This window comes from Nicotiana sylvestris, chromosome 7 (genome assembly GCF_000393655.2).
Source record: "Nicotiana sylvestris chromosome 7, ASM39365v2, whole genome shotgun sequence".
Taxonomy (NCBI): Eukaryota; Viridiplantae; Streptophyta; class Magnoliopsida; order Solanales; family Solanaceae; genus Nicotiana; species Nicotiana sylvestris.
In genome coordinates, this window is record NC_091063.1 from 173372423 (window position 1) to 173399581 (window position 27159).

The 27159-nt window shown below is 34.1% G+C and overlaps 2 protein-coding genes, 1 long non-coding RNA gene and 8 other non-coding genes across 12 annotated transcripts; 1 reads left to right on the forward strand and 10 right to left on the reverse strand.

Moving 5' to 3' along the window:
• Positions 1-1507: 1507 nt before the first annotated feature.
• Positions 1508-5245, forward strand: LOC104249948 (beta-fructofuranosidase, insoluble isoenzyme 1-like). Its single transcript, XM_009806482.2, has 6 exons — positions 1508-1794; positions 2682-2690; positions 2796-3811; positions 4320-4564; positions 4677-4773; positions 4870-5245. The coding sequence occupies exons 1-6, from the start codon at positions 1596-1598 to the stop codon at positions 5047-5049; spliced, it is 1746 nt and encodes a 581-aa protein (XP_009804784.1). The 5' UTR covers positions 1508-1595; the 3' UTR covers positions 5050-5245.
• Positions 5246-8250: 3005 nt separating this feature from the next.
• On the reverse strand, positions 8251-15497 carry LOC104249947 (uncharacterized). Of its 2 annotated transcripts, XR_716886.2 has the most exons (3): positions 15395-15497; positions 10540-13563; positions 8251-8586 (listed from the first exon to the last, which is right to left on the reverse strand). It is a non-coding gene; the product is annotated as an uncharacterized lncRNA (long non-coding RNA). The 2 variants fall into 2 exon arrangements; XR_716885.2 differs by lacking the exon at positions 15395-15497 and having other exon boundaries at positions 10540-15383.
• On the reverse strand, positions 12342-12437 carry LOC138874250 (small nucleolar RNA Z266). Its single transcript, XR_011401294.1, has one exon. It is a non-coding gene; the product is annotated as a small nucleolar RNA Z266 (small nucleolar RNA).
• Positions 12760-12855, reverse strand: LOC138874252 (small nucleolar RNA Z266). The gene has a single exon (XR_011401296.1). It is a non-coding gene; the product is annotated as a small nucleolar RNA Z266 (small nucleolar RNA).
• On the reverse strand, positions 12977-13072 carry LOC138874249 (small nucleolar RNA Z266). The gene has a single exon (XR_011401293.1). It is a non-coding gene; the product is annotated as a small nucleolar RNA Z266 (small nucleolar RNA).
• On the reverse strand, positions 13176-13271 carry LOC138874246 (small nucleolar RNA Z266). The gene has a single exon (XR_011401290.1). It is a non-coding gene; the product is annotated as a small nucleolar RNA Z266 (small nucleolar RNA).
• Positions 13373-13469, reverse strand: LOC138874247 (small nucleolar RNA Z266). The gene has a single exon (XR_011401291.1). It is a non-coding gene; the product is annotated as a small nucleolar RNA Z266 (small nucleolar RNA).
• Positions 13611-13705, reverse strand: LOC138874248 (small nucleolar RNA Z266). Its single transcript, XR_011401292.1, has one exon. It is a non-coding gene; the product is annotated as a small nucleolar RNA Z266 (small nucleolar RNA).
• Positions 13859-13953, reverse strand: LOC138874251 (small nucleolar RNA Z266). The gene has a single exon (XR_011401295.1). It is a non-coding gene; the product is annotated as a small nucleolar RNA Z266 (small nucleolar RNA).
• LOC138874245 (small nucleolar RNA Z266) lies at positions 14120-14214 on the reverse strand. Its single transcript, XR_011401289.1, has one exon. It is a non-coding gene; the product is annotated as a small nucleolar RNA Z266 (small nucleolar RNA).
• An 8208-nt stretch (positions 15498-23705) lies between the features above and the next one.
• On the reverse strand, positions 23706-26627 carry LOC104249946 (small ribosomal subunit protein uS11y). Its single transcript, XM_009806481.2, has 6 exons — positions 26537-26627; positions 26323-26442; positions 26180-26225; positions 25465-25550; positions 24445-24574; positions 23706-24042 (listed from the first exon to the last, which is right to left on the reverse strand). The coding sequence occupies exons 1-6, from the start codon at positions 26537-26539 to the stop codon at positions 23975-23977; spliced, it is 453 nt and encodes a 150-aa protein (XP_009804783.1). The 5' UTR covers positions 26540-26627; the 3' UTR covers positions 23706-23974.
• Between the last annotated feature and the right edge of the window lie 532 nt (positions 26628-27159).

Here is a 27159-nt window from a genome sequence, read left to right on the forward strand (position 1 = left end):
AGGGATTGCAGGACATGTTTAATCAAAATCATTCTTCCTCGAGAAGACATCATATTGGTTTTCCATCCATTAAACTTTTTGATAATTCTAGAAAGCATACCCTTAAAAAGATTGCTAGTCTTCCTCCCAAAGTAGATAGGTCATCCCAGATAAGTGAAGGGGAAGAACTTATCCATATAACCGGTAGCATTTCTAATTCTATTGATTCTTGCGGCACAAGTGTGAGGGATTGTAATAAAGAAACTCTGGTCATTGTTAACTTTCTGCCCAAAAGCCTTTTTATACTTGCCAATAACCTTTTTGATAAGCTTGATAGTCATGTTATTTCCTCCACATAATATAACAATACATCGGCATAAGCTAAATGATTGATCATTGGACCTCTTTGATCCATGCTAAAAGGAGTGAAGCTAATAAAGTCATTCAGCTCATTAAGAGATCTAGAGAGAACCTCAGCTCTAATAATAAACAATGAAGGGGATAAAGGATCTCCTTGTTTGAGGCCCTGAGTAGATGTGAAAAAATCAGTTCTAGCCCCATTGATGATGATAGAGTATCAGATCCCTTGTAGGAGCCCCCAGATAATGTCAATCCAGTTTTCAGAGAAGCCAAATTTTCTCATAACTGCCATCAGAAAGGTCCAGGAAATTATATGCTTTTGCCATGTCGAGTTTTATTATAACATTACCTCCTTTGTTCTTCTTGTTCACACCTTGAGCAATCTCCTGTGCTAGCAAAATATTTTCATTGATCAATCTTCATTTCACAAAGCTACTCTGATTTTCTGAAATAAGCTTCCTTAGAATAGGATTTAGCCTTCTGGTTGGCCGTAAAGTTACTCAAACTAATAGGTCTCAAATCCGAGAAACTATTAGGAGAGTCCACTTTAGGAATAAGAACTAGGCAAGTATAAGAGAAGAATTTAGTGAGCCTCCTACCATTAAAGACTGCTTGAACAAAATTAGTAATATCTTCCTTAATGATATCCCATCAGGTTTGGAAGAATTTCCTATTAATATACCACGCTATTGTATTTATGTTACAATAACAAGTATGTCTTACCATAAAAATAAAAATAAAAACAAAACAAAAAAAACAAGTATGTCTTACTCTCAAGTAAGTTGGAATTAATGATATGAATCCTTAATTCTCCATTTAAAAGTTATTGAATGTCAGTTAATTTGAAAAAATTCCCAATTTTTTTTATTGTTTGAATTCATTATTTTTAAATACCACGTAAAAAAGAAAAGATAGTAATTGGCAAAAGACTCGTTCTCGGAAAATATGGTAAAAAACTCGTTGAGAAAAGAAGAAGAAGCAAATTTTCCAAAACAACCGCTCTTCCATTAAATTCAATTATTTTAGATAAATATTATCCAAAAAAATTAAATTTATCATATCCATTTAATTAATTAAATCCTAAATCAACTCTCCATCTTTCAATTTTAACAAACTTCACCCTTCTTTTTCTCTATAAATACTCCTCAAACTTTCCATTCTTCTTCATTCCCCAGTTTCTTTCTCCACATAAAAAAATACAAAAAAAATTAAATATATAAATTAAATACTATATCTGTCAAAGTCCGATAGAGAAAATGGAGTTATATAATAAAAGCTCTTCTCGTTGGGCTTTGCCAATTATCTTAGTTTGCTTCTTTGTAGTTTTATTATCCAATAATGGCGTTTTAGCTTCCCACAAAGTTTTTATCCACCTACAAGATACAAGTGCTGTAAATATCAAAACTATCGGCAGAACTGGTTATCATTTTCAACCACCAAAGCATTGGATCAATGGTACGTACACAGAGGCGGATCCAGGATTTAATGTTTATAGGTTCTTGCAATGACTTCGAGTAAATTTTCAATAGTAACTGAATTCACATTTAAATATTTGTAGATATTTAATGAATTTTTAACACACATTTACACTGTTTGGACAAAAGTTACTGGGTTCACGGGAACTCGTAGATGACATGCTAGATCCGCCCCTGCACGTACATACGATTCGCTCGCTCTGTGGGTTCTGTTCTTTATATATGTATTAATTTTTCTCATGCATGTATAGTCCGAGTAGACGCAGTAAATTTTGTCTAACATGTTTGAGTCTAGTCAATAATGCACCATTGATTGTATTATATATGGTGTTATAGATGCATGGCATGTTCTCTTTGTGGGTTCTGTTCTTTATATATGTATCAAAATTAAATTATGTTCACGCATATATAGTCCGAGTAAGAAATTGTGAATTTTGTCTAGCATGTTGAGTACTCTAGTCTAGGTCCGCCATGAATAAAGCACCATCGATTGTGTTATGGTGTTATAAATGCATGGCATGTTCTCTCTATGGGTTCTGTTCTTTATATATATATATATATATATATATATATATATATATATATATATATATATATATATATATATATATATATATATATATATATATATATCAAATTATTTTCATGCACATATAGTCCGAGTAAGACATAATGAATTATTCTACATGTCAAAGTGTATAGATATCCACATTTCACCTTTCATTTGTTAATAATTTGAATATATATTCCAATATTTAATTTTTGACAATATGCATGTTAATTATTTCAATTATCTTCACTAATCATTTCTTCTAATTATTTCCTTTTCATGTTCTCTCTCGATGCCTTCAAACAAACCTACAATAGACCCCAATGGTGAGTTAAATATTTCTTTTTCTACTTCTTAATTTTTATTAATTTAAAATTAAAACCATGAATTATTCCTAATTATGCTAATGATTTTCATGTTATTTCTTTCAGCCCCAATGTATTTCAATGGATACTATCATTTATTCTATCAATACAATCCAAAAGGATCAGTTTGGGGCAACATTGTTTGGGCTCATTCAGTCTCAGAAGATTTAATCAATTGGATTAATTTAGAGCCTGCAATTTATCCATCCAAACCATTTGACAAGTATGGAACATGGTCTGGCTCAGCAACAATTCTCCCTGGTAACAAGCCCATTATTTTGTACACTGGAATAGTTGATGCCAATAAAACCCAAGTCCAAAATTACGCCGTCCCGGCTAACTTATCCGATCCATATCTTCGCGAATGGATCAAGCCCGATAACAACCCGTTAATCGTCCCGGATATCAGTATCAACAAGACCCAATTTCGTGACCCGACAACAGCTTGGATGGGCAAAGATGGTCATTGGAGAATTATCATGGGAAGTTTAAGAAAAAAGAGAGGACTGGCAATAATGTATAGAAGTAAAGATTTTATGAGATGGATTAAGGCTAAACATCCACTTCATTCAACTGCTAATACAGGAAATTGGGAATGTCCTGATTTTTTCCCTGTATCATTACAAGGTTCAAATGGTTTAGATAAATATGACGAAAATTCTAAGTACGTACTTAAAAATAGTATGGATCTTACTAGGTTTGAGTACTATACCGTTGGTACGTACGATATTAAAAAAGATAGGTATATTCCAGATAACACTTCGGTCGATAGTTGGAAGGGATTGAGACTTGATTATGGAAATTTCTATGCATCTAAATCATTTTATGATCCTAGCAAAAATCGAAGAATTACTTGGGGTTGGGCTAACGAATCGGATATTATGCCCGATGATGATAAGGAAAAAGGATGGGCTGGAATTCAATTAATTCCACGTAAATTATGGCTTGACCCTAGTGGTAAACAATTGGTTCAATGGCCTGTTGAAGAATTAGAAACTCTAAGAAAACAAAAGGTTCAATTGAGCAACAAGAAGTTGAACAAAGGGGAGATGGTTGAAGTTCAAGGAATCACACCTGCACAGGTTGACTTTTTTTATTATTTTCTTAATTCAAATAGTACTTTTTTCCCTTCTTGGAGACTTATGCATCAGTAGAAAATTTAAAAAACTTCAAATATTATTTATTATTTTTGTATTTTTAATTTTATAATAGTAGTTCGGGATGAGTTTATATAAAGTAACTTAATCGGTGAGATTTAGGACCCGTTTAACCATTAAAAAAAATTCTTTTTTCAAAAATGTGTTTGTTCATGAAATTTTGTAAGTTTTTTAAAGAAGAAAAAAAAATAAAAAATGAGTTTTGCAAAAATCAAAACGTGGTTTCGACCACTTTTTCAATTTTTTTAATTTTTTTCCCCACTTACAAAATTGCAATATTTTTTCAAGTAAAATGCATATCCAGGTATAATTTCAAATTCCAAATACTGTTTTTCAACTTAACTCCAAACACTAACTTTTTTTCAAAAATAATAATTTTTCTGTCCATAACGCCTACTTAATATAGCCGATCTAACTTGTTTGAAAATGACAGGCTGATATTGAAGTGACATTCTCTTTTTCAAGCTTGGACAAGGCAGAGCCATTTGATCCAAGTTGGGCAGACCTTTATGCACAAGATGTTTGTGCAATTAAGGGTTCAACTATTCAAGGTGGGCTTGGGCCATTTGGTCTTGCAACATTAGCTTCTCAAAATTTAGAAGAATATACACCTGTTTTCTTTAGAATTTTCAAAGCACAACAAAATTACAAAGTTCTCATGTGCTCTGATGCCACAAGGTATGTATATTTTCTCTTTTTTATAAGCACAATTTTAGATCAATATATATTTGACTAGCGACTAAATATTTTTGACGGAAGGATCTTATTCAATTTTGTTTATTTTGAACAGGTCAACTCTTAAGTATAATGAAACAATGTACAAACCTTCATTTGCTGGATATGTGGATGTAGATTTAGCCGACAAAAAGTTGTCCCTCAGGAGTTTGGTAATCTTTCTTTCATTAATTTATGTAAATATGTCAAATTCTCTCTATTTAATTTAGTCCTCCTGTTAACTTTTTTTGGTCATTTTTTGTATACAGATTGATAATTCAGTGGTGGAGAGTTTTGGTGCTGGTGGTAAAACATGCATAACATCAAGAGTTTATCCAACATTGGCGATTACCAACAAGGCACATTTATTTGCCTTTAATAATGGTACGGAGTCAATCACAATTAAGACTCTAGATGCATGGAGTATGGGTAACGCTAAGATAGAATAAAAAGTTAGGAGAAAGAAACTATCACAAAAGGGGGAAAATATGAGAATTTGATGGACATAGGAGTTTTTCACTAGATATGATGTTACAACTCTATTATGCCTGTCATTGAGATACCCCTCGGGGTAGACAAAAGCAAACTTGTAAATATCCTATATTATCAATTTTATGAGAATAATATGTTTTTGCTTTCAAAATAGTGACTCTTATCTTTCTTATTTTGTTTAATTGAGCGAAGACTTTCTGAATGGGGTAAAAGAACTTGGGATCGTCGATCTCTTCCTTAAAGATTGGGATGAGTCGATGTCGGTCGATGGTGTGAAAACACTTCCTGATGTCGAATTCCAAAAACCAGTGAGAGGTTCCCCACTCTTCTTTGATCCGTCTTAGGACGGAGTGGTCTTGCCGGTATCAACAACGAGGAAGAAACAACCAAATGGAAACAGCAACTAACTATGGCTCTCGGCCTAGACAACGTCCTAGGCGTAGGGGAGATCGGAGCAACAGGGAACGCCTAGACGACGTTTTTCTTCCTGGGCTACAGTAAGTAGATCGAGAGGTCGTTCCGCCCCTTGTCCCCGAATATGGGGAATATGTTCTCATAAAATCTTGCTCCAATCTGACCTAGCTGGCGAGCGTCTACCTAGTTGACATACCGTTTGACAAGAAAATTGGAAAAAAGAATTCTAGCGGCATTTGATTGAGAGAGAGAGATTTTTTTTTTTTTGATAACTAACTATTTTCATTAATCACCAATTGGGAAACTAGACTTGCTCCTATTTATCATAGTTTGCTAGAAAGGCAGATGGTTAAGTATGCAACCAATCTTTACAGAAGCTCTCACATTACATACACAAGCAATTTCTCACGCCAAACTATCCATCTTTTTTTCTACTTTTTCAAATATCCTAGAGTTCCCTTCAGTCCATATTGCATATATAGTTTTTCTGTACACCTGCTTCAATAGGTGAGCTTTGGTAGATTTTCCTTTGACATTGTTGTGAAGCCATTGTTGTTGTTGATTGGCATTAGCTCACAGAGGTATTGGTCCTTATAGCCATAAGATCAATCTTCCCCATAATTGTTGAGAGAAAGTGCACTCATGGAAGAGATGCTCACTTGTTTCTGTTGTGGTATGACATAGAACACAAGTCTGATCAATATTAAGTCCCCATTTTGCAAGTTTATTTGTTGTATTAAGGTTCCCATGTAGTGATACCCATAGGGTAAATACAGCCTTGGGTCTAGCTAGACTGAGTTCCCAAGAGTTGCTTGTAACAATATCTGATCATAGAATGTTGTTTTTGCGGGGTGCCCTGTATATGACTAAAGTCTCCTCTTGCTTCCAGCAATTTCCTCACCATCCGACTAGCTTGTTGTGGGATTGGAATAGTGTTTACTTGTCTCTGCTTTATATAATAACTATAAATCCATCTAATCCACAATTTGTCTTGTTTTTGATAGAGTTCCCAAAAGGTCAGTGCACATTTATTCCACAATCTCAGATTTGTCATATTCAACCCACCTATTGCTTTTGGTAGGCACATTTTGTCCCATCATACTAAAGCCCTTTTGGTAATACTATTTGTTCCACACATAACTTCTGCAATGTGCCTCAATTACTTTAATGACCTTAGCAGGTAATAGAAATAATTGAGACCAATATGCTTATATGCCAAAAAGAACTGATTTCACCAACTGAATCCGCCCTGCATATAAAAGTTTCTTAGCAGTCCAAGAAGAGATACTTGCAACAATTTTATCTATCAGTGGTTGCCATTGCATTAGGGTGAGTTTCTTGGATCACAGTGGGACATCTAAATATTTAAAAGAAAGTTCTCCCTATACATATCCCAGCTCTTGCAATATTGAGTTGCTGACTCCTCCAAAATAGACATTACTTTTGGCTAGATTTGCTTGCAAGCCAGAATCTTTAGAGAATATTAAGAATCTTTCATGGAACTTCTGAATAGATCTTGTCACCTCTGGCAAATAAGAGTAAGTCATCTGCAAAACTTAGATGTGTGATCTTCAATCTTGCACATTTTGGATGATATGCATAAAGCTTATCTTCTCCCAAATCATTCATATTTCTACTTAGATATTCCATTACCACATCAAACAAAAAAGGAGAGATGGGATCCCCTTGTCTTAGACCTCTGACAGCATTAAAAGATTCTGTTGGTTCTCCATTTATGACTATTGAGTAATGCACTGTCTGTACACACTCCATGATCCATTTTATGAATTTTCTTGGGAACTGTAAACCCTCCAGTACTTGTTCAATGTAGATCCATTCGACTGAGTCATATGCCTTCTGAAGATCGACTTTGATCATGATTCTTCCTAGTGTAAGCTTTAATAACCTCGTGTGCAATGATGATATTATCTGCAATTCTCCTACCTGGGATAAAACCTGATTGTGCCTCACTAATAACAATTGCAATAACTTTCTATAGTCTTGTAGTTAAGACTTTAGATATAATCTTGTAAAGAACAGTGCAACATGCTATAGGCCTAAAATCTTTTATAGTAGCAGGATTATGAGTCTTGGGGATCAAGGTAACTGAAGTACAGTTGATAGGCCTAAAAAGTTTACCATATTTGAAGAATTGTACGACAGCTTCAGTTATATCTTGTTTAATGACTCCATGCTTGCTTATAAAAATAAGCATTAAATCCATCCACTCTTGGTGCCTTGTCATCAGCAATAGAACAAAGTCCTTCATAATTTTCCTATTAACAACTGGTAGAGAGTATGTTGTTGTGCCCATCAGTGATTTATAGAAGCTCATTATTTCCTCTCTAATAGCATTTTTGTCAGTGAGTTTGCCTCCTGTCAAAGCATTTATTTCCACAATCTGTTTCTGCTGCTTCTTCTCCTTCGCTATAGCTGAGAAGTACTTTGTATTCGAGTCTCCTTGCTTAATCCAAGTAATTCTTGACTTCTGTCTTAGTACCCCCTTCTTCTATTAAAGACCATTTTTCCAATTTTAGCAGCAATTCCTTTTCTGAAGCTGCTAAGGTGTTAGTGTACTGTTGATGCATTTGCTATAGTAATAAAATGAGTGAAGTTGTACTACACATAGGTGAGAAACGCAGGAACGAACACAAGTAAAAAAGTGCTATTGTGTGCGTCATGTGCAGAGACACGATAACATAAAGCCATAGAACTGTCGGACCCAACATGTTTTTTGAGGCAAATTTTCTTAGGAAATGCGCTTTACGTTTCATAATCATAAGAAAAACTCTGTACATGTACAAAATAAATAATCATAACCAAAAGATTTATATGTTCATCAATGTATGCAAAAGACATAAGTACACTGTAAGTAGAATCATATTCAAAATATTACAGGCACAGTACCTAATAACTTAAGACATAATATCCAAAACCAACTACCTAATAATAGAAAATGTCAGCATCTTCAAACACAACCTAAGCACATCTTTGAATCATCAATTTTTATGGGTAGGAGCAACTTGGTAGCCTGACCTTTGTCATTCCAAAAGCCACATCACAGAGAATTTTTGGAATACCTTTCAATAAGCAAGTAAATATCAATCAATTATAAGAAACTCAAATTGGGAAGCAATTGTAAATGCTGACCAGTTAAGTTTAGTGCTGGTCACCTGTCTTGCCATTCTTTTGGCCTATCATATAATTAAATAACACTTAAATAGTATTTTCAGGAAAAGAACTCATGACAGATAGTTATGATTATTAACCTGTTTGGCCAAGCTGGAGAAATCAGCTTATTTTCAGAAGTGCTTTTGAAAAAAGTACTTTTGGAGAGAATCAATTTATGTTTGGCTAATCAGTCTGAAAAGCACTTTTGAGAAATAATTTGTGTTTGGCCAAGCTTTTTAGAAAGTGCTTTTAAGTGTCAAATTACGAATAAGGACATGAATAAATTTACTTAATAATTAATATTATAAGTAAATAAATAATATCAAATTTTTGTTATTACATGCAATAATTAAAAAAATTATTTTATTTAAGTAAAATATGAAAATAAAATTAAAAAGTACTTAATTCTTTTAATATAAGTTAAATATATTAAAATTCCTTCAACAAATATAAAAGCATTCACCCCTAAAGTCACTATATATTAGAAAGTTTCCTAAAAATAAAAAGAAATATTTATAAATTAATATCTTAAGTATTAGGTTTAAGGGTTATTTTGGTATATACTATATTTTGTTAAGAGTATTTTAGGTAAAAAGAAAAGCCAAAACTGCTTATGTTTCTGCTTTTGGAAAGAAGCTACTTTTTTTCTGCTTCTGCTTCTTCCCAAAAACATTTTTTTCCCAAATAAGCTTGGCCAAACACTTCAAATTAGGGGGAAAAAAATGCTTTTGGGAAAAAAAAAACATTTTTTTTATCTTGAGAAGCTTGGCCAAACGGGCTAATATCTCTACTGCAACGCCTAAGGACATATTCCTTAATTTGTATCTTTTAAACTGGTTATATGAGGAGATTAGAGTATAGTGCGGATAAATGAATTGCATTGACAACTAAATCATACAGTTGAACAAAAAATTTCACTAAGACAGTACCTTAAGCAGTTTAATAGTTAAAGAAATAGCATAAACATACCAAATTCACCATCCAGGAGTTCTTCGCACAATCTTTCTAATGCATCTAATACATCTTTCAAAGAATGAGAAGCTTAAGCAAACCTTTGACCAATTCGAATATAGTTTTTGCTAATTGAATTTTTCAAAAAACCACACGTGAAAACCAACTTAAAAACCATTCACTTTCAGCAGAATCAGGGATGATTTATTACATCCAACAGTAAGAAGATTATTGCAAGTTATATGTTAGCACAAATCTCAATACTCATCCAACAATGAAGATTATTACAGATAATGAGGATACGTACAACTACAGATCAACGACTGCATCACTAAGAAAAAAGAAATTCCTAAACTTTTCCCTAGTAGCTTCAAAAGCAAACAAAAATGACAAGCTTACACTTTTCAGTAAAAATGAAAAAAAACATCAATAGTGCATAATTATAATTTAAAATGGGAAGAAACTGATGAAATAACAGTAAACATCAATAAAATAAAAATCAAAATATAAGGGAGGATTCATAGATCCTAGATGCTCTTTAATTAAACGAAAAAAGAAGAATTTTGACTCTACTCCAATAACAGATAGAATTTACAGCACAAGCTTGCACCTGGGTTACTGGGTACCTATTCCCAAACATGCATGAGCAAATCAAAAAATTATTGACATGCATGAACAAAATCAAACAATAAATAATTCGAGGGAACAGAAATATTACCGGATACCCAACAAAAAGAATAAGAAACTAACTAATACCCAGCAAATGGTAATCATCAAATAAATTACAGTAACAAATAAAGATTGTAGAAAAAAAACTCATCGATAGAAAGAGCATAATTTGAAAAATGAACATAGAAATTCTGGAATAGCAAAAGAGAAGAAAAAAGTGAGAAGAAATTACAGAGACTGACCACGATTTTCTTGGAAAAGATTGATGACCAATTTACCAATTTATCCCTACATGAACTTGTAATTATCAAAGTACCCTTGTTCGTACACCCCAGCTGAATAGTAATTACTTTCAGAGCTGCCCTTTCTTGATCTATCTTCATGGTTATTCCTTTAAATTCCACATTATTCAGGTGTCTCAATTGCGGCCTGAGTGATTTCAGCTTGTCCCCAATGCTCTTCACTCTCCCCTGATTAGTCTGCATCCTCCACTCTTTCTATAATAGGCATGAACTTTGGATGATCAGCCCACACATTAAAGAATCTAAATGGAGCTTTGATACTATAGTCTCTGGATTGAAAGTTTAGAATCATTGAAGCATGATCAAAGATAAATGTTTCTCCATACTCATTCTGAACACGACTATATTGGAGCATCCATTCATCATTTCCCAAGGTTCTATCCAATCGACTGCAAATTCTATCATCTCCCGCTTGTTTGTTAGTCCAAGTGTAATAGTCACCCTTCCATGGAATTTCATTCAGGAAGAGGTTATGTATACAACAATCCCTCAGCTCTGCAATAGTTACTGGTGCACCATAGAGTCTATCTTGTGGATGAAGTAAGGCGAGAGATAGATGTTTGTTCCATCTTCAAGCACTGTCTTACATGTTTTAAAGTACCATATGCCATCAATTTTATACTCAATAAATACACAAAAATGATTAAAAGATGTTCCAAGGTAAAATATAATTCGTGAAAAAATATTTTCTTACATTCTGAATGCACCCAAAAGAGTAACAAGAACACAAATATTCAAGAATGTATGAGCAACTAACAATAGCAGACTGCTCTCTTTGAAAATCATGACATACAGTATCTTCTAGTATGTTGGCTTTTAGAATTTCAAGAAAAGATTTTAGTCACTCTCTTATTCTTTAACCCAGGATCATTTCTTGAACAATAAAGAGTCATTGAAACCTTCAACTTTTTTTGACTTTGGGCTATGAACTACTTGAACCTTTTCCTGTATTCAATGAAAATTAATGGACCTCAAACTTGGCCCCCTCCCTTTTCTGTAGATTTTGGTTTCAAAATAACAGTTACTGGGAAAATACAAGTTACATATCAGAAAAGTGAAAATCAAATGCATAAAGAAGCTCATCCTAGCATTGCAAGCTCCTGTCTTGTTGCTGATGGAACTGAACCGCCACTTCCACCAACCTTCGACAACCATTCAAACAAAAGCCTCCAACTCTTAGTTGCAAGTTCCGATATTGTTACTAACAAGAGTCCACAGTCGAGGGAGTTTTAGAAACAACCTCTCTCCTTCACACAGGGTAAAGTCTGTGTACATCCCATCATCCCCAAACCTCACTTGTGGGATAACACTCGGTGACGTTGTAGTAGAAATACAAGTCTACAAAAATCATTTCGATACCAAAGGATATGTTGGCTAAAAACATGACCACACGGCTTCACTTTGTAACCAAATAAATGAATAAACTAACACATCAAGGGCAAGATTGGCAAGTCAGAATACATTAGCATAACTATTAGAGCTCACAGAGTCATTTGCACCTCTTGCAAATAGAGTAGTTTTCATCATTCTTGCCAATGACAAGCAAGAAATATATATGATTTATATAGAAGTCAAACAACTAAAAATTAAGATTAACAATGATGTTTAATTCTTGAAGGAACATTTCAAAATTGGTAAGATTATGTAAAAAATTTGAAAGTAACAACATTCTCATATACATTGAAATACTTCATGCTCTACGAAAATTATGCCATATAAATTAAAATGGAGAAGATATTTCATAAAGGCAAGTCAGAATATCAATAAGCCTCGATGTTAAGCTCATAGAGGAATTCACCCCTCGCACATCTAATTTTTTTTCATCATCCTTGCCATAACAAAAGAGTAGATTTACCAATAAAGCTTGAATAAAATGTACATCTCCCCATCTACTAGAGCAATCCAAAGTACCTATAAGTCACACCACGGCAAGCAAATTAAAACAAAGGAGTAATCCATAAAGGCACGTTGGAATATATATATGCCTCGATGTTAAGCTCATAGAGGAATACACCCCTCGCACATCTAATTTTTCAGTCATTCTTGTCTTAACAAAAGAGTAGTTTAACCAAAAAAGCTTGCAATAAAATGTGCATCCCCCCATCCGAAGTACCTATAAGTCAGACCACGGCAAGCAGATTGAAACAGAGGAGTAATCCATAAAGGCACGTTGGAATATAAATATGCCTCGATGTTAAGCTCATAGAGGAATACACCCCTTACACATCTAATTTGTTTTCATCATCCTTGCCATAACAAAAGAGTAGATTTACCAATAAAGCTTGCAACAAAATGTACATTTCCCCATCTACTAGAGCAATCCGAAGCACCTATAAGTCAGACTACAGCAAGCAAATTGAAACAGTGGAGTAATCCATAAAGGTAAGTCAGAATATAAATATGCCTCGATGTTAAGCTCATAGAGGAATACACCCATCGCACATCTAATTTTTTTTCATCATTCTTGCCATAACAAAAGAGTAGATTTACAAGTAAAGCCTGCATCTACTAGAGCAATCCAAAGTACCTATAAGTCAGACAATGGCAAGCAAACTGAAATAGCGGAGTATAATCCATAAAGGCAAGTCAGACTATAAATATGCCTCGATGTTAAGCTCATAGAGGAATACACCCCTCGCACATCTAATTTTTTTTCATCATTCTTGCCATAACAAAAGAGTAGATTTACAAATAAAGTCTGCATCTACTAGAGCAATCCAAAGTACCTATAAGCCAGACTACGGCAAGCAAATTGAAACAGTGGAGTAATCCATAAAGGCAAGTCAGACTATAAATATGCCTCGATGTTAAGCTCATAGAGGAATACACCCCTCGCACATCTAATTTTTTTTTCTTCATTCTTGCCATAACAAATGAGTAGATTTGCCGATTCCCTCCCCACGTCTACTGGAGCAAACCGAAGAATCTTTGGTTCTATAATCCCACAATATGGCAAAGATACACCTATAAGACAGACTATGTCATGTAAATTGAAACAATGCAGTAATCGATAAAGGCAAGTCAGAATATCAATAAGCCTCGATGTTAAGCTCACAGAGGAATTCAACACTCGCACATCTAATTTTTTTCATCATTCTTGCCATAACTAAAGAGCAATGTCATCAAAAAAAAGGTATATAATAAAATGTTATGTTGTTTGAATCCTTCAAAAATTCCACCGAACATGTATCGCATCCTCCAATACAACAACAACAACAAAAAACAGGCAAAAAGAACCAAAATATAAGGAAACCAAAAACTCAAGCAAGTCCGAATATCAATAAGCCTCGATGTTAAGCTCAAAAAGGAATTCACCTCTCGCACATCTAATTTTTTTCTTCATTCTTGCCATAACAAGGAATATACATAATAATAAAACTTGCAACAAAATGTACCCCCCCCCCCTCCATCTACTTGAGCAATCCTAAGTATCTTTCGTTTTATAATCTAACAATATGGCAAAGATACACCATATAAATCACACTACAACATATAAATTACAAGGGAGAAGGCAGGTCACAAAAGGCAAGTCAGAATATCAATAAGCCTCGATGTTAAGCTCATAAAGGAATTCACCTCTCGCACATCTAATTTTTTTCATCATTCTTGCCATTTCAAAGAGTAACTATACTAATAAAAATTATGTTATAATGTACACCCCACCTCAACTAGAGCCATTCAAAGTATCTTTGGTTCAATAATCCCATATGAGAAAGATAGAACCAAAAAGGGAAATGACCAAAAGATAATTAGGAGAGGCAAAAGGAAACTTCCTAAAGGAAAACCCTAAAGAAAATCTCCAGCATATACCACACCCTTTATATGTACAAGTACATTAAAAAGGGCTGTGTGTATATACAGTTAATGTAGCGCAGCTATGACTCAAAACGCTTCCATGGTGCATAGTGGAAGGCGATCTTAAGGGCTGCGCAAAATATTAAAATTAATCTAGAATAAACAGTATATTCCTAAAGTGCAATAACTCAAAAAATATATTTTAAAAGGTAGAATTTTTCCATTAATGAACTTTGTATCAACAAATTTTTACCAATTTTTTTACAAAGCACGAAATTCAACTGTTTGTAGTTTAAAAAACAATCGGCAATAGATCAACGCTAATATTTAATCTGCAATCTAAGGTGCAAAATAATAAACATTGTTTTTTTCCAACAAGTGATGTGACTGCTCCCCTGAGCCGAGGATCTATCAAAAACAACCTCTCTGCTTTCACAAGTTAGGGGTAAGGCTGTGTACACACTACCCTCCCCAGACATGACCCGACTTGTAGTATTACTTTGTATTTTTTGTTGTTGTTATAAGGTGCAAAATAATACTGTATCATTCATGAAAATCAACTGCAAGAATAATTACAGCTGACAAAGTGAAGAATGGAAATAAATATTGGGAACTAATAACACCCTCTTTTGCTCTTCACAAGCAGGAGAGAAAATAATACATAGCTCCTCCTCAGAGCATATAAACATCTAATTACATACAATTAAAGAGTAGAAATACTAAAAACAACACTGAACATAATTTATATCAAAGTCTCGTAGTTCTGAGAAACAAAGTTTAAAATTTACCAGTCATGATAATCAACTGCAACAAAAGAAAACACAGCTGACTAAGTTGAGAATGGCAATAACTATAAGGGTACTTATAACATCCCCTGTAGCAAACAAATTGCTATGGGTTTAATAAATAGGCACCCAATATTCACATGAATTTGAGAAAAACAAAGGGCAGAGAGCAAATTGGACAACATGAAAATTAAAGCAATAAAGAAGAAGCTTACTTTGGTTTTGTAACAAAGAAGAAGCTCATTTTCTAGCGCTATTCGGCTACCTTGGGGAGCTTAAACCCCAAGAATTGTTGAATGGAAAACAGATTATTTATAGAATCGTCAGTTTTAGGGTTTTTGAAGAGCATTGATGGGCCAAAACAACATACTGAATTCCTAAGCCTATATACTGGTGAGTGAAGTTAGTTGGGCCGAAAAGATATTTACAGTAGGCCCATAATGAAGTTTCATTTCAAAAATAATATTCTATAGATAGCTTTTAATGTTTATAGCAAAATATCTAATTTTGGTTGTCTCCTACCCCTAAATCATTAAATACGCTATTTAGTTACACTATTGTCTTTTTCTCTCTACTTTGATACATGTCATTCTCTTCCCCCATTTCTTAAAAATACGATGCTCAATCTCAAAATTCCTCTCACCCACGTTACCTACCATTAGTCACAAACAGAGATTTTCAATTTAACTTTTAATTGCAAGCAATCTACACCCAACTGCCACCTTCATTTCCTTCAACCTGCAATACCCTTTCGTATACTCGAATCAAACCTTCTTGTGCTCTAGAAACTTCCATTACCCCCTCAACTTCGTCACTGTTATTATATCTTATCCCTATTTTCTTATCTATATTTGAGTCACCAGTGATGTTTATAACCCGTTCGTGGCAATTTGGTAAAGGATCTTCAAACCGGATTTTGCATCCGGTTTGAGTTTCGAGGTTCTTAATTACACTGCCGGTAATTAAACCACAAACAAATATACAAATTCTGCTACAATGGTAATGTGTGGGAACAGTGAGATTCCAGATTTTTGCTCGACGACGGATTTGTCGGAAATTAGGGTTTGTTTTTTAACAGAAACGACGGAGTTTGGGGCTGTCCAACTTGATTTTCTGTTAATATATTTCAATGTATTTTCAACGTATCACGCTGTATTTTCATGTATTTTATTGTATTCATTGTCATTTGTTTCATTGTAATTCAATGTATCTCGTTGTATTTTATTGTATTCACTGTCTTTTTTTCATTGTATTTCAATGTATCCCGTTGTATTCTATGTATTCCATTGTATTCACTGTCTCGCTATATGCCATAAATGTATTTATATATTTTTTAATTAATATAATTTATGTATTCAGATGTATTATATAATTTCTCTGAAGATTGCTATGTTTTTGAGGTATTTTTCGGTTGAGAATCTTTTTTATAACTGGAAATGCAAATTTTGTGTGTTATAATTGAGTTTGTTGAGTTTTATTAGAAGTCTATTATGTTAATTGATTCACTTTCCGTTTAAAAACAATGTAATCCCCTGTTTCACGCCATGAATACAGTCGGATACAGTCGAATATAATAATCTATTCAGCTGTAATCCCATGTTTCACGCCATGAATACAGTCGAATACACTCGAATACAACAGCTGATTAGCTGGACTCCCCTGATTCATGCCTGTTTTTGCTACTGTATTCATGAATACAGTAGCTTAAATACATCTAATACATCTTATAACAACAGCAAACGTATTTACAATCCGTAATATAATAAATAGTATCTATAAATAGCTAATTACTACTAAAAGATAGTGCTTTGTGAAAATTTCTCTTTTTTTAAAGGCGAAATACATAAACGACCTATTTAAGTTGTCCTCAAGATCAAACAAACACCTTAACTAACTCCCCTATCATTTTGCCACTTCGAGTGGCTTTTAAGTATATCGCGTAGACAGCTTATGCTGACATGCAAGTTACGTGTATTTTAGTTTGATTTGGGCACGTGAGGCTTCTATCAAATTTGTTCTCTTTTTTTTTCAAAATTAAATTAAATTTTGTATGTGGGTCCCACACTATATCATTATATTTTCCTCAACCTTTTTCACCCAACGAGTTTAGCCATGGATAACATTCAAGGTTCTTCCTCGTATCGAGTTCAGCAGCTGCTCATTTCCACTTTTACACGATGAACCACCAAGGTTCAGCCATGGATAACCTTGAAGACCATTGGATTTGGCGTCACTCTTTTAGCCTTTCGATTTCCGAGTTCTCGATTTCCCTATAATTGAGGAGAAAATAGAAGAAATAGAGGGAGAAAAGAATGGAGTTGTGGAGCCTTCACCAAAGCAGTGGCCGGAAGTTTAACTAGAGCCTTCGCTGATCTAGTTTTTGATTTTTGGATGCAGAAAAAAGAATCTTTCTTATAGTAGCACTTCACCATATCAAACAATCCCATATACAAGAATAAAAAGATTCAAATCAATTCCAATCCAACCCCACCATTCAAGAAAATGAACAAACATACCATCCTCAAGATTTTAATACCTTAATACTGCAAATAGAGAGAGGAACCGAGAAGACCCAACTAAAGCACTAAAAATTGCCAATAAAAACCCCGTCCCAGCATCGGGCGACAACGATGACAGACAACAACAGCACACAAAGGCATACTACAAAAGGGGGAAATTGGGATTTGTTTAGTGATGATAAACTCGACTAGTTATAAGTAAGGAAAAAAGTCTTTTTTCTTTAAAATGTTTTTCCTTTTCTTTTTGTTTAATTACAGATGTCAAGCTTTTTAACACAAATTATATATGTCAGTCTTTAATTTGTTCGTTTGACGTGTCATTGGCAAGTGAGATTCACGCATATGGTCTGTTGTATTCAGTTATTTACATGATACACCTAAAAGCCACTTGAAGTATCAAAATGGTAAAGGGATCAGCTGAGGTGTTTGTCTGATATTTCGCCTTTTTAAAATAATTATGGTGTCCGAATCAGCTTGCACACACATGAATTATTTACGTGCTCGCTAATATATGTATCAAAAAACTAATCACATATTAGTACTTTTTATAGTATTGAGATTTGAACTATGATTTTTAAGGTTTGCTTTTATTGATCACTGCGATCGATGCGTTGGCGCGACATATTTGAGGGGAGGTACTGTGGTGCATGTTATTTGCAGATGACATTGCACTGATTGACGAGACGCGAGGTGGTGTTAACGATAGGTTAGAGGTTTGGAGGCAAACCTAGAGTCTAAAGGTTTCAAGTTAAACATGACCAAAACAGAATACTTGGAGTGCAAGTTCAGTAGTGTGACTTAGGAAGTGGACGAATTATGTGCAGCTTGATTCACAAGTCATTCCTAGTATAGAATGTTTCAAGTACCTTGGGTCTGTTATATAAGGGAATGAGGAGATCGACGAGGATGTCACATACCGTATTGGGTCGGGATAGATGAAATGGAGGCTCGCTTCCGATGTTTTGTGTGATAAGAATGTGCCACCAAAACTTAAATGTAAGTTCTATAAAGCGGTGGTCAGAGTATGGGATGGAGTGTTTGTTAGAAAAATTGGATGATTATGGAGAATAAAAGGTTTAGCTTGAGGCGTGTCAAAGACACTATCCTTAAGGATATTTTGCCCACACCGAGATGAATAATATTAGGCGTATTTCCCAGGATTCAACAAGCTCTTCTAGTATAATTAGGAGCAGAAACAACAAAGATTTATGAGAAGAAAACTCAGCACTAAAGAAAACGGAAGCAAAGTTTTTTAACTTTGTTCACATTTTTTTTCTCTTCATCCTCCAAATAAAAAAACATATACTTATATATGAAATCCAAAAAGGACATCTGATTATTGGCAAGAAAACGTTAGAAACCAAGGCCATTAAGGCTCTTAAATTGCCAATTGAATTTTCAACAGTAACCTTCAAATTAGCATTCAATATTCAGAATTATTTTGTCCCAATTGATTTCAAAATTAAACTAAGTCTTTGTTACAAATATATTTAAATAATTACTATAATAATGACTTATTAATATCATAGTAAGAAAATGAATCTAGACATAATTTTAGAATATTTCTTTTTGAGTTACCAAAATTATTTTTCTAACAATCCCCCACATAACTCAAAAAGAATATTAAGTAATAGAGTAAAATAAAAAGTTTCGCTGGGTTTTCACAAATGAACATAATGCGTCGAATCTGGTATCTCTTGAACTATGAATCAGACCTAGATAAAATAAGATTAAACTTACAAAACAATTGGTGAAGTTTAGGACTTCTATGAACCAAGAATTCTTTTGTAAGTTTAGTGTTTTATCTATCACATTCTACTCGCACACACTTTGTTGTTTGTCACGATTTTGCGCTAATAGGTCATGCGCGTACTTGGTTTTCATAAGTGCTCTAGAAATTTCGCCACAAATTTCATAGGAGCATCCCCACTCCACACTCGTATAGGTCCATCCATCAAGTGTATTCTGCAGCACAATACACCACCTATAAAAAGGCTATGGATTATTGGATTAAGAGTATAATAACTCAACCTCACATTCTTGGCAGTCATGCATTATATACACACATCATAGGAAGAGACATAATTTAATAGTGCACATTTGATCAACTAATGACTTGTTATTACCCATATGAACTTACTTCATGAGATCTCCAATCACATAAGTTGGGTTACCATCATTGTTGATATATCTCAAATTGGCAAAAGTCTCAACCCCTCGATGTTTCACTTATAAGTCAAAGGATCGGCCAAATCCTCTTTTGACTACACATAATATGTATAAAATTCTCATCTCTAAGCAATTGCTTTATCACATTATATCTCAAGAGAATGTGTCTATTCTTCCCATTGAAAGATTTATTTTCTTACAATGGTTAGTGCACCTTGGCAATCACAATTCATCGATATAATTATTGTCGGTTTAACTCACCAAGAGGTTGCTTAATTAGCCTCACTACCAGGCAATTTTAATATCATAACCCCCACCAAAAGGTGATCACACAATCACTATCGAGCTTTTCTCATCTGAATCAGAGATTCAATATCATCACTGTATCCTTCTAATACAGTGGAAAGTCCACACACAAAATACTAACTCATAATATTTCTCAAATAAGGCATAAAATCATCTCAATTGAAATGAAACTTGATTTCCTTGCAAGTGCCTTTTGAAATATTTTTCAACACGTAAGATTTTTTTTTTTTTTTGTATCTTCCAATATCAAGTACCAAAGTAAAATTTTCTAAATATGAAAGAAATTTTAACTTCTACAGAAATATCTCAAATCTGTAGGAAACGGGTCATAATTCAACGATTTCTTCCCTCGAAGCAACATAACTTTTTAAAGTCAAAAATACAACATATTTTTTATCTTCCAATACAAATTTTTTGCCGCAAAAAATTTCAATTTTGTAATGCTTTATTATAGCATTAATAAATAATTTTTTCTCATTTTTCTTCTTCTTAGGATCAGGCTATATAACTCTGGACACCATGGTCCCCCATATTTTTCGAAAATTTCAGGTTAAGGAGATAACCTTTTCACAACTCATAAAGAGTTCTGCTTTATAAATAACAAGTTAATAATATAGCTTCACCCAAAATATTTTATCTCCGAATTAGAAAAATATGTATGACGAGAGATATCAAATTCATGGCAAAAGGTCACTAACCTTTAAATAGTATATAAATGTAAATACCATTTATTCTCATGATCTCAAGCAACATAACAAATTGTCCTTTTGACATGTTAGGAAATTCCACAATTACCGAAATAACTAATATTATATTGCCTCTTCAATATGTTAAAAGAGAATATTTAAAACACTCTAGATCAAGAGAACTACAAAATTAGTGCAGCATCTTTCACTATGCAAAATATAGATACAAAATTATAAATACAAATTCATATCAGCAAATAATGTACAGTTATAAACACATCTAAAATTGAAATGACATTATATGAATCATCTTGAGGTCAAAGTTTATCTGCTTGTTATATTCTCGAGAATAAGCATGAAATGACATAAATTTGGTATTAGTCCAATTACGCGTAACTGATAGTTAAATATTAAGTCACACAAAAACATGTAAAGTGGAACAAGCTACCGTGTTTAAAGTCCAACAGAATCCAATTTTGAGGCCCAAAAGTACGAATACAACAAAAACGATGCAGAAAACATCAACGTGAATAATATACTTTATCGGCATTCGCCATAAGAATAAAGTGGTAAATATCCTTAAGATTATTGGAGAAATTGGATGATTATGGAGAATAAAAGGTTTAGCTTGAGGCGTGTCGAAGACACTGTCCTTAAGGATATTTCGCTCACACCGAGATAAATAATATTTGGCATATCCCGCAGGATTCAACAAGCTCTTCTAGTATAACTAGGAGCAGAAACAACAAAGATTTATGAGAAGAAAACCCAGCACTAAAGAAAAGGGAAGAAAAGTTTTTTTACTTTGTTCACACTTTTTTTTTCTTCATCCTCCAAATAAACAAATATATACTTATATGAAATCCCAAAAGGACATCTGATTGTTGGCAAGAAAGCGTTAGAAACCACGGCCATTAAGGCTCTTAAATTGCCAATTGAATTTTCAGCAGTAACCTTCAAATTAGCATTCAATATTCAGAATTATTTTGTCCCAATTGATTTCAAAATTAAACTAAGTTTTTGTTACAAATATATTTAAATAATTACTATAATAATGACTTTTTAATATCATAGTAAGAAAATGAATCTAGACATAATTATAGAATATTTCTTTTTGAGTTATCAAAATTATTTTTCTAACAGTGTTGGCCAATCAAGAACTCCCGTGTAGAAAAGATGAAGGTGGCTGAAATAAGGATGTTGAGATGGATGTGCGGGTATACCAGGTTAGATAGAATTAGAAATGAAGTTATCCGAGACAAGGTGGGCGTGAACCATATGAAGGATAAAATGCGGGAGGTGAGATTTAGATGGTTCTATCATGCTAAGAGGAGAGGTACTGATGCTCCAATGAGAAGGTGTCAGAGGCTAGCGTTGGAGGGCCAACGAAGAGGTAGAGGCGGACCGAAGAAAGTATTTGGGAGAGGTGATTAGGCGAGATATGACGTTTCTCTAGCTGACTGAGGACATGAGCATGGATAGGAATGTGTGGAGGTTGAGAATAAAGGTAGAGGGTTGAGTAGTCGAGTGTTGTCCTTGTTTGTAACAGTAGATTTGATACATCACTTAGTGTCAATTGTATATTTTTTTATCTATAGATTGTTGTTATTACGTGTTGTTGTCTTGTTTCGATTTTCTTATTGCATTATTTTATTGTTAGTTTTGTATTTTCACTTCAGTTGTCATATTAGTTTGCTTGTTATTGCCCCTCCCCTTTTTTCTTCCGGAGCCGAGGGTCTACCGGAAATGGCCTCTTTGCCTTTTAAAGGTAGGGGTAAGATCTCAGTATACTCTACCCTTCCCAAACCCCACTTGTAGGACTACACTGAGTTTGTTGTTGTTGTTGCTTTTATTGATCACTAGGTCGAAACTTTAGGCGTCGCAAAGACTAAATTATTGTTTCAATTTGTGGTAAGCTAGCTTCATCCATCCACACGGATGTACTATACATCAGAGGCGAAACCGATATTTGAAGTTTATTGGTTTTTAGTTTTCTAGTTTTTTAAAGTTATTGAGTTTTAAATTAATAATTCGTACAATTTTAATAGATTCATTCGAACAAATACAAGATTTGGACCAAAATTACTAGGTCGGCCAAACAAACCCCTAATCTAGCATACTAACTCCACCTCTGCTATGCATACACTACATTGCTCACTCTTTTTTCAGTTTCTTTTTTGGAAATCATGCACAGTTACTTCTGCTCGGAGACAGAGAAAGGAGTAGTTCTGCTTGAAAAACGAATAAAATCTATCCAATTGGAACTTTATTCTTAGCTCTCTCCATCTAAATATGATTTCTGATTTTTTATCTCCCAAAGTTTGATACAATTTGTGTTTTGTACGAGAAAAAAAACTATTTTTTTTCTTTTGGAAACAGTTTTCTTAAAATATAATTTGCTACAAAATGTTTCATTGAGTTTGGTGTTGAACAAGCTCACGTGCACCTCAAATATTCTATCAGAGTATGTACCATATTCCACCAACACAAGTATTGTATAATTCTATGCACCCAAACTCAGACGAACGAAAGAAATGTCCTAGCACCTCAACTATACCATTGAGTATCCCTATCTTACACAAACACAAGCATCAAAAACTCTCCCCAACACAAGCTTAGACAAATGAAAAAAATCACTAGAACTTGAATTCTAATGCCCAACATATGCACCTACTTTATTGACACCCTTTGGTGCTAGTTTGCTCTTCTAATATCTTTCTTCACTTACTCTCTCCTCAATTTACAGACAGAAAAGGAAAGAAAACTGAACCGATAATGGACTGAAAGTGAACAGAGGATGATGCATCAAACAGTGTCACAACACTTATAGGGACAGCCGTACAGACTTAACTTTAAATTTGATGAAATTAAGCTTTAACCAACACATTAAGAAAGGTCTACATATGTTTGACCATTCAACCTACTAACATCGACGAAGCCAAATTCAAGAAAACTTCATTATGTCGCAAAGCTGGCCAGATCAAAATGAAGGTGGTTTGAAACCAAAAGTCTCAGCTACAAAGTATTTAGATATCAATTGTAAATAGAAATTGAAAGGATCATCCTCAACAACAAAATCCTCCAAGTTGCAGTATGCTGCAGAAACGAACCATCTTCACAGCCTCCTTCCCCTTCTACCACCCTTTCTGCGAGTACTATCTGTGGGAATTGGAGTCACATCCTCTGCACAGAAAAAATGCAATGTGAATCTCTAAATGAATTTTCCTCAACATAACAATGATACAACAAAAATGAGTTCAATGTGTGATTTACCATAATCCATGGAAACAGTTAAACTAAGAGTCTATGCATGCTCGGACTCTCCAAAAATACTGTTGCACCCGTGGCGGATCTTCCAAAATACACTATACTTTTGGAGGATCCAACACGGTCTTGCAACATTTTTTTTGAAGAGACCGAGCATCATAGCTAGCACATGATAATATAATATAGCTAAGTTGAGACAGACTAAAATTCCAGGAAACACAAGATCAGGAAGCAATGACCACTATATTTTACAATAATAGTAATGCACACAGACAATTACCAGAGCACAATAATCACAACATTATAACAAATATGTACCTATACGTCCAATTTTCATGCCAGATCGAGCCAAAGCCCTAAGAGCAGACTGGGCACCAGGACCAGGAGTCTTAGTCTTGTTGCCTCCTGTAGCCCGAAGCTTAATGTGAAGAGCATTAATTCCAAGTTCCTGTAGATAAAAAATTAGTGAATAATTCCATTAAATTGTAAACATTATACCAAATCAACGAAAGATGGAAGGATACAAGAGCTTCAGTCGTCAATTAACTTAGTATTGTCATACTTGGACTCTAAATAAATTACATAGCTAACAGGAAATACCATCTAACAAAACTATTGACCACCTTTTAAAAACCTTAAGGCTTAAATGAATCTAAAGTAAGCATCTTTTACGTAGCCCAAGGATCAACCATTATATGATTGTTAGTGGTAAAAGTGTATGGAAATTGAAGATGCACATCACATCAATTCAGAAGTGGATCTTCTCCTAGAACACAAGTATAATTCATGCAAACATGGCCCTAAACAATCTTCCAAACCATCTTTCCTCCAAAAGATCGGGAAAGAGAGAAGGGGGAGTACGAGGCCATCTTGTATATAATAGTATCATTGTTTGATTAGTCGGCGGAACCAAGTCATGAGCTTTACGACACTCTCAGGAAAATCTTCAACTAGAATGGAGGCAATCATAAGCTCCATAAAGGTCTCAAGACTCTTGATTGCTAGAAAAACTATCTGATTAATCTGGCATACATTTTACTGGTCATGCAGCAGCAAAAGAAACACCAACCTTTGCACATATACGGAATGCAAATCCAGGTTCAGTGAACTAGATACAGCAACTCCAATTCATGACTTTTTTAAATAGAAGCCAGCATTCAATCTAGGTACATAAGTCAATACCATCTTGGCAAAAAGTCCTCATTTCTTTAATGAAAATGGGTGTATAATGCAGTTTCCCAAATGAAGATATGAACTACACACCTATATATCTGATGGACTTAACGGTTAAGTAGAATTTACGATATAACACATTATCAAAACTACACAACACACTACCTTGCATCGCTGTGACACATCCTGAGCTGCAAGCATGGCAGCATATGGAGAAGATTCATCTCTATCAGCCTTTACCTTCATTCCACCTGCAACCATGGTGTATAATAAATTGAGATGCAAACGACAATGTACATGTAGCTTGAAGCGAAAAGCGAGAAGTAAAGTGCACTTGAAGTGAAGCACACAATTTACGAAAAAGCTGTTAGACAAACATGATTTTAATATCAAAGTACATTCAACATAACTTGTTTTCGCATCCAAAAATGCAATCCAAATTCCCAATGTTAAGATCAAAGAAAGTCTGTTCTTCAATGGCGTCATTGAGGGAAGCACAGACTTCTTCGAAATAAGCTTTGTCTTTTACAACACTGCCTATAAGTAACCTCAAATTTTCAGTTCCCTTCACCTAAAACAATTTCATTCCAATAACAATTATTTGTTGTTTTCGACAAATAAATGGTTCCCTAGCACTAGAGATTCTCGACATTCTATTGCTATAAGATTCTCCAACCTACACCTACAGTGAAAAAATTAAAATAGATAAATACATAGAGCAAAAACAAGAGGATGCTAGATGCTGAACAAAATCATCTACGTCTATCCATATAACTACTAAACAATGAAAATTGACAACTTCAAATGATATACCTAACAACAAAAAATGTAACTAATACTATCAGCAACTACCAGGAACAAATGTCACATTAAAGCATACCAGTAATGCGAACCATAGTTTCTCTTCCAGACAAATCAGTCACATGCTGCATTTTAACATGTAAAATAAATATTCAGCACAAACACACGAAAATCATAAATTCAATTTCTATAATCTCATAAGAACCATCAAAAACAACTCACAATAAAAGTATCGTTGAAAGAGGCAAAAATGTGAGCAACACCGAACACCAATTCACCCTCCCTCGTTGCTGGTCCAAGTGTTACTGTCTCTTCCTTTGGCTCCCTAGTCTTTCTCCTCGACTACACAACCAAATTAAAACAAAATATATTGATGATTATATTTTTGTATAATAAATCAAGCTAAATAATAATCGAAAATGGAGAGAAATAATACCATGGCTTCGGCTGGGATTGGTAAGGAGAAGCTCAAGAGATACTGAAACAGCTAGCGAATAACCCTAGTTTGTGGTTAAAGCTGAGGAAATGGCTGTCCTCTGTTTATATATTTAGGGTTTGGGGAATGAGCTTTTCTGATATATTGGAATGACCCCTCCTTTTGTTTCCTTTTGACAGTAAGTGCCCCCTCTAGTTCTGATACGTGTACTCTTGCCCCTCTCATCAGATGTTTTTGCCAAATCAAATGATTTAACCTTAGAGCCCGTTTGCCCATGAATTTTTTTCGAATTTTTTTTATTTTTTTCGAAATTAGTATTTGGCCATAAAATTTTTGGAATTTTTCAAAAATTTAAAAAACTCCAAAAAGTTATTTTTCAAAATTTTCATTAATGTGATCGATAAGCCTGCCAAGGAAGTCCAAGATGAGAATGATGATGATTCCACCAAGATTTATGAGAAATACTTGGAAGAATGTCTTACTACCAAATGCATCATTCTCGCTTCTATGAGTTCTGAGCTCCAGGTAAAACATCAGGATATGGATCCAACTGCAATCATTGAACATCTTAAGAAGATGTTTGGTACCCAAAGCAGGACAACAAGATATCAGCTATCTAAGGC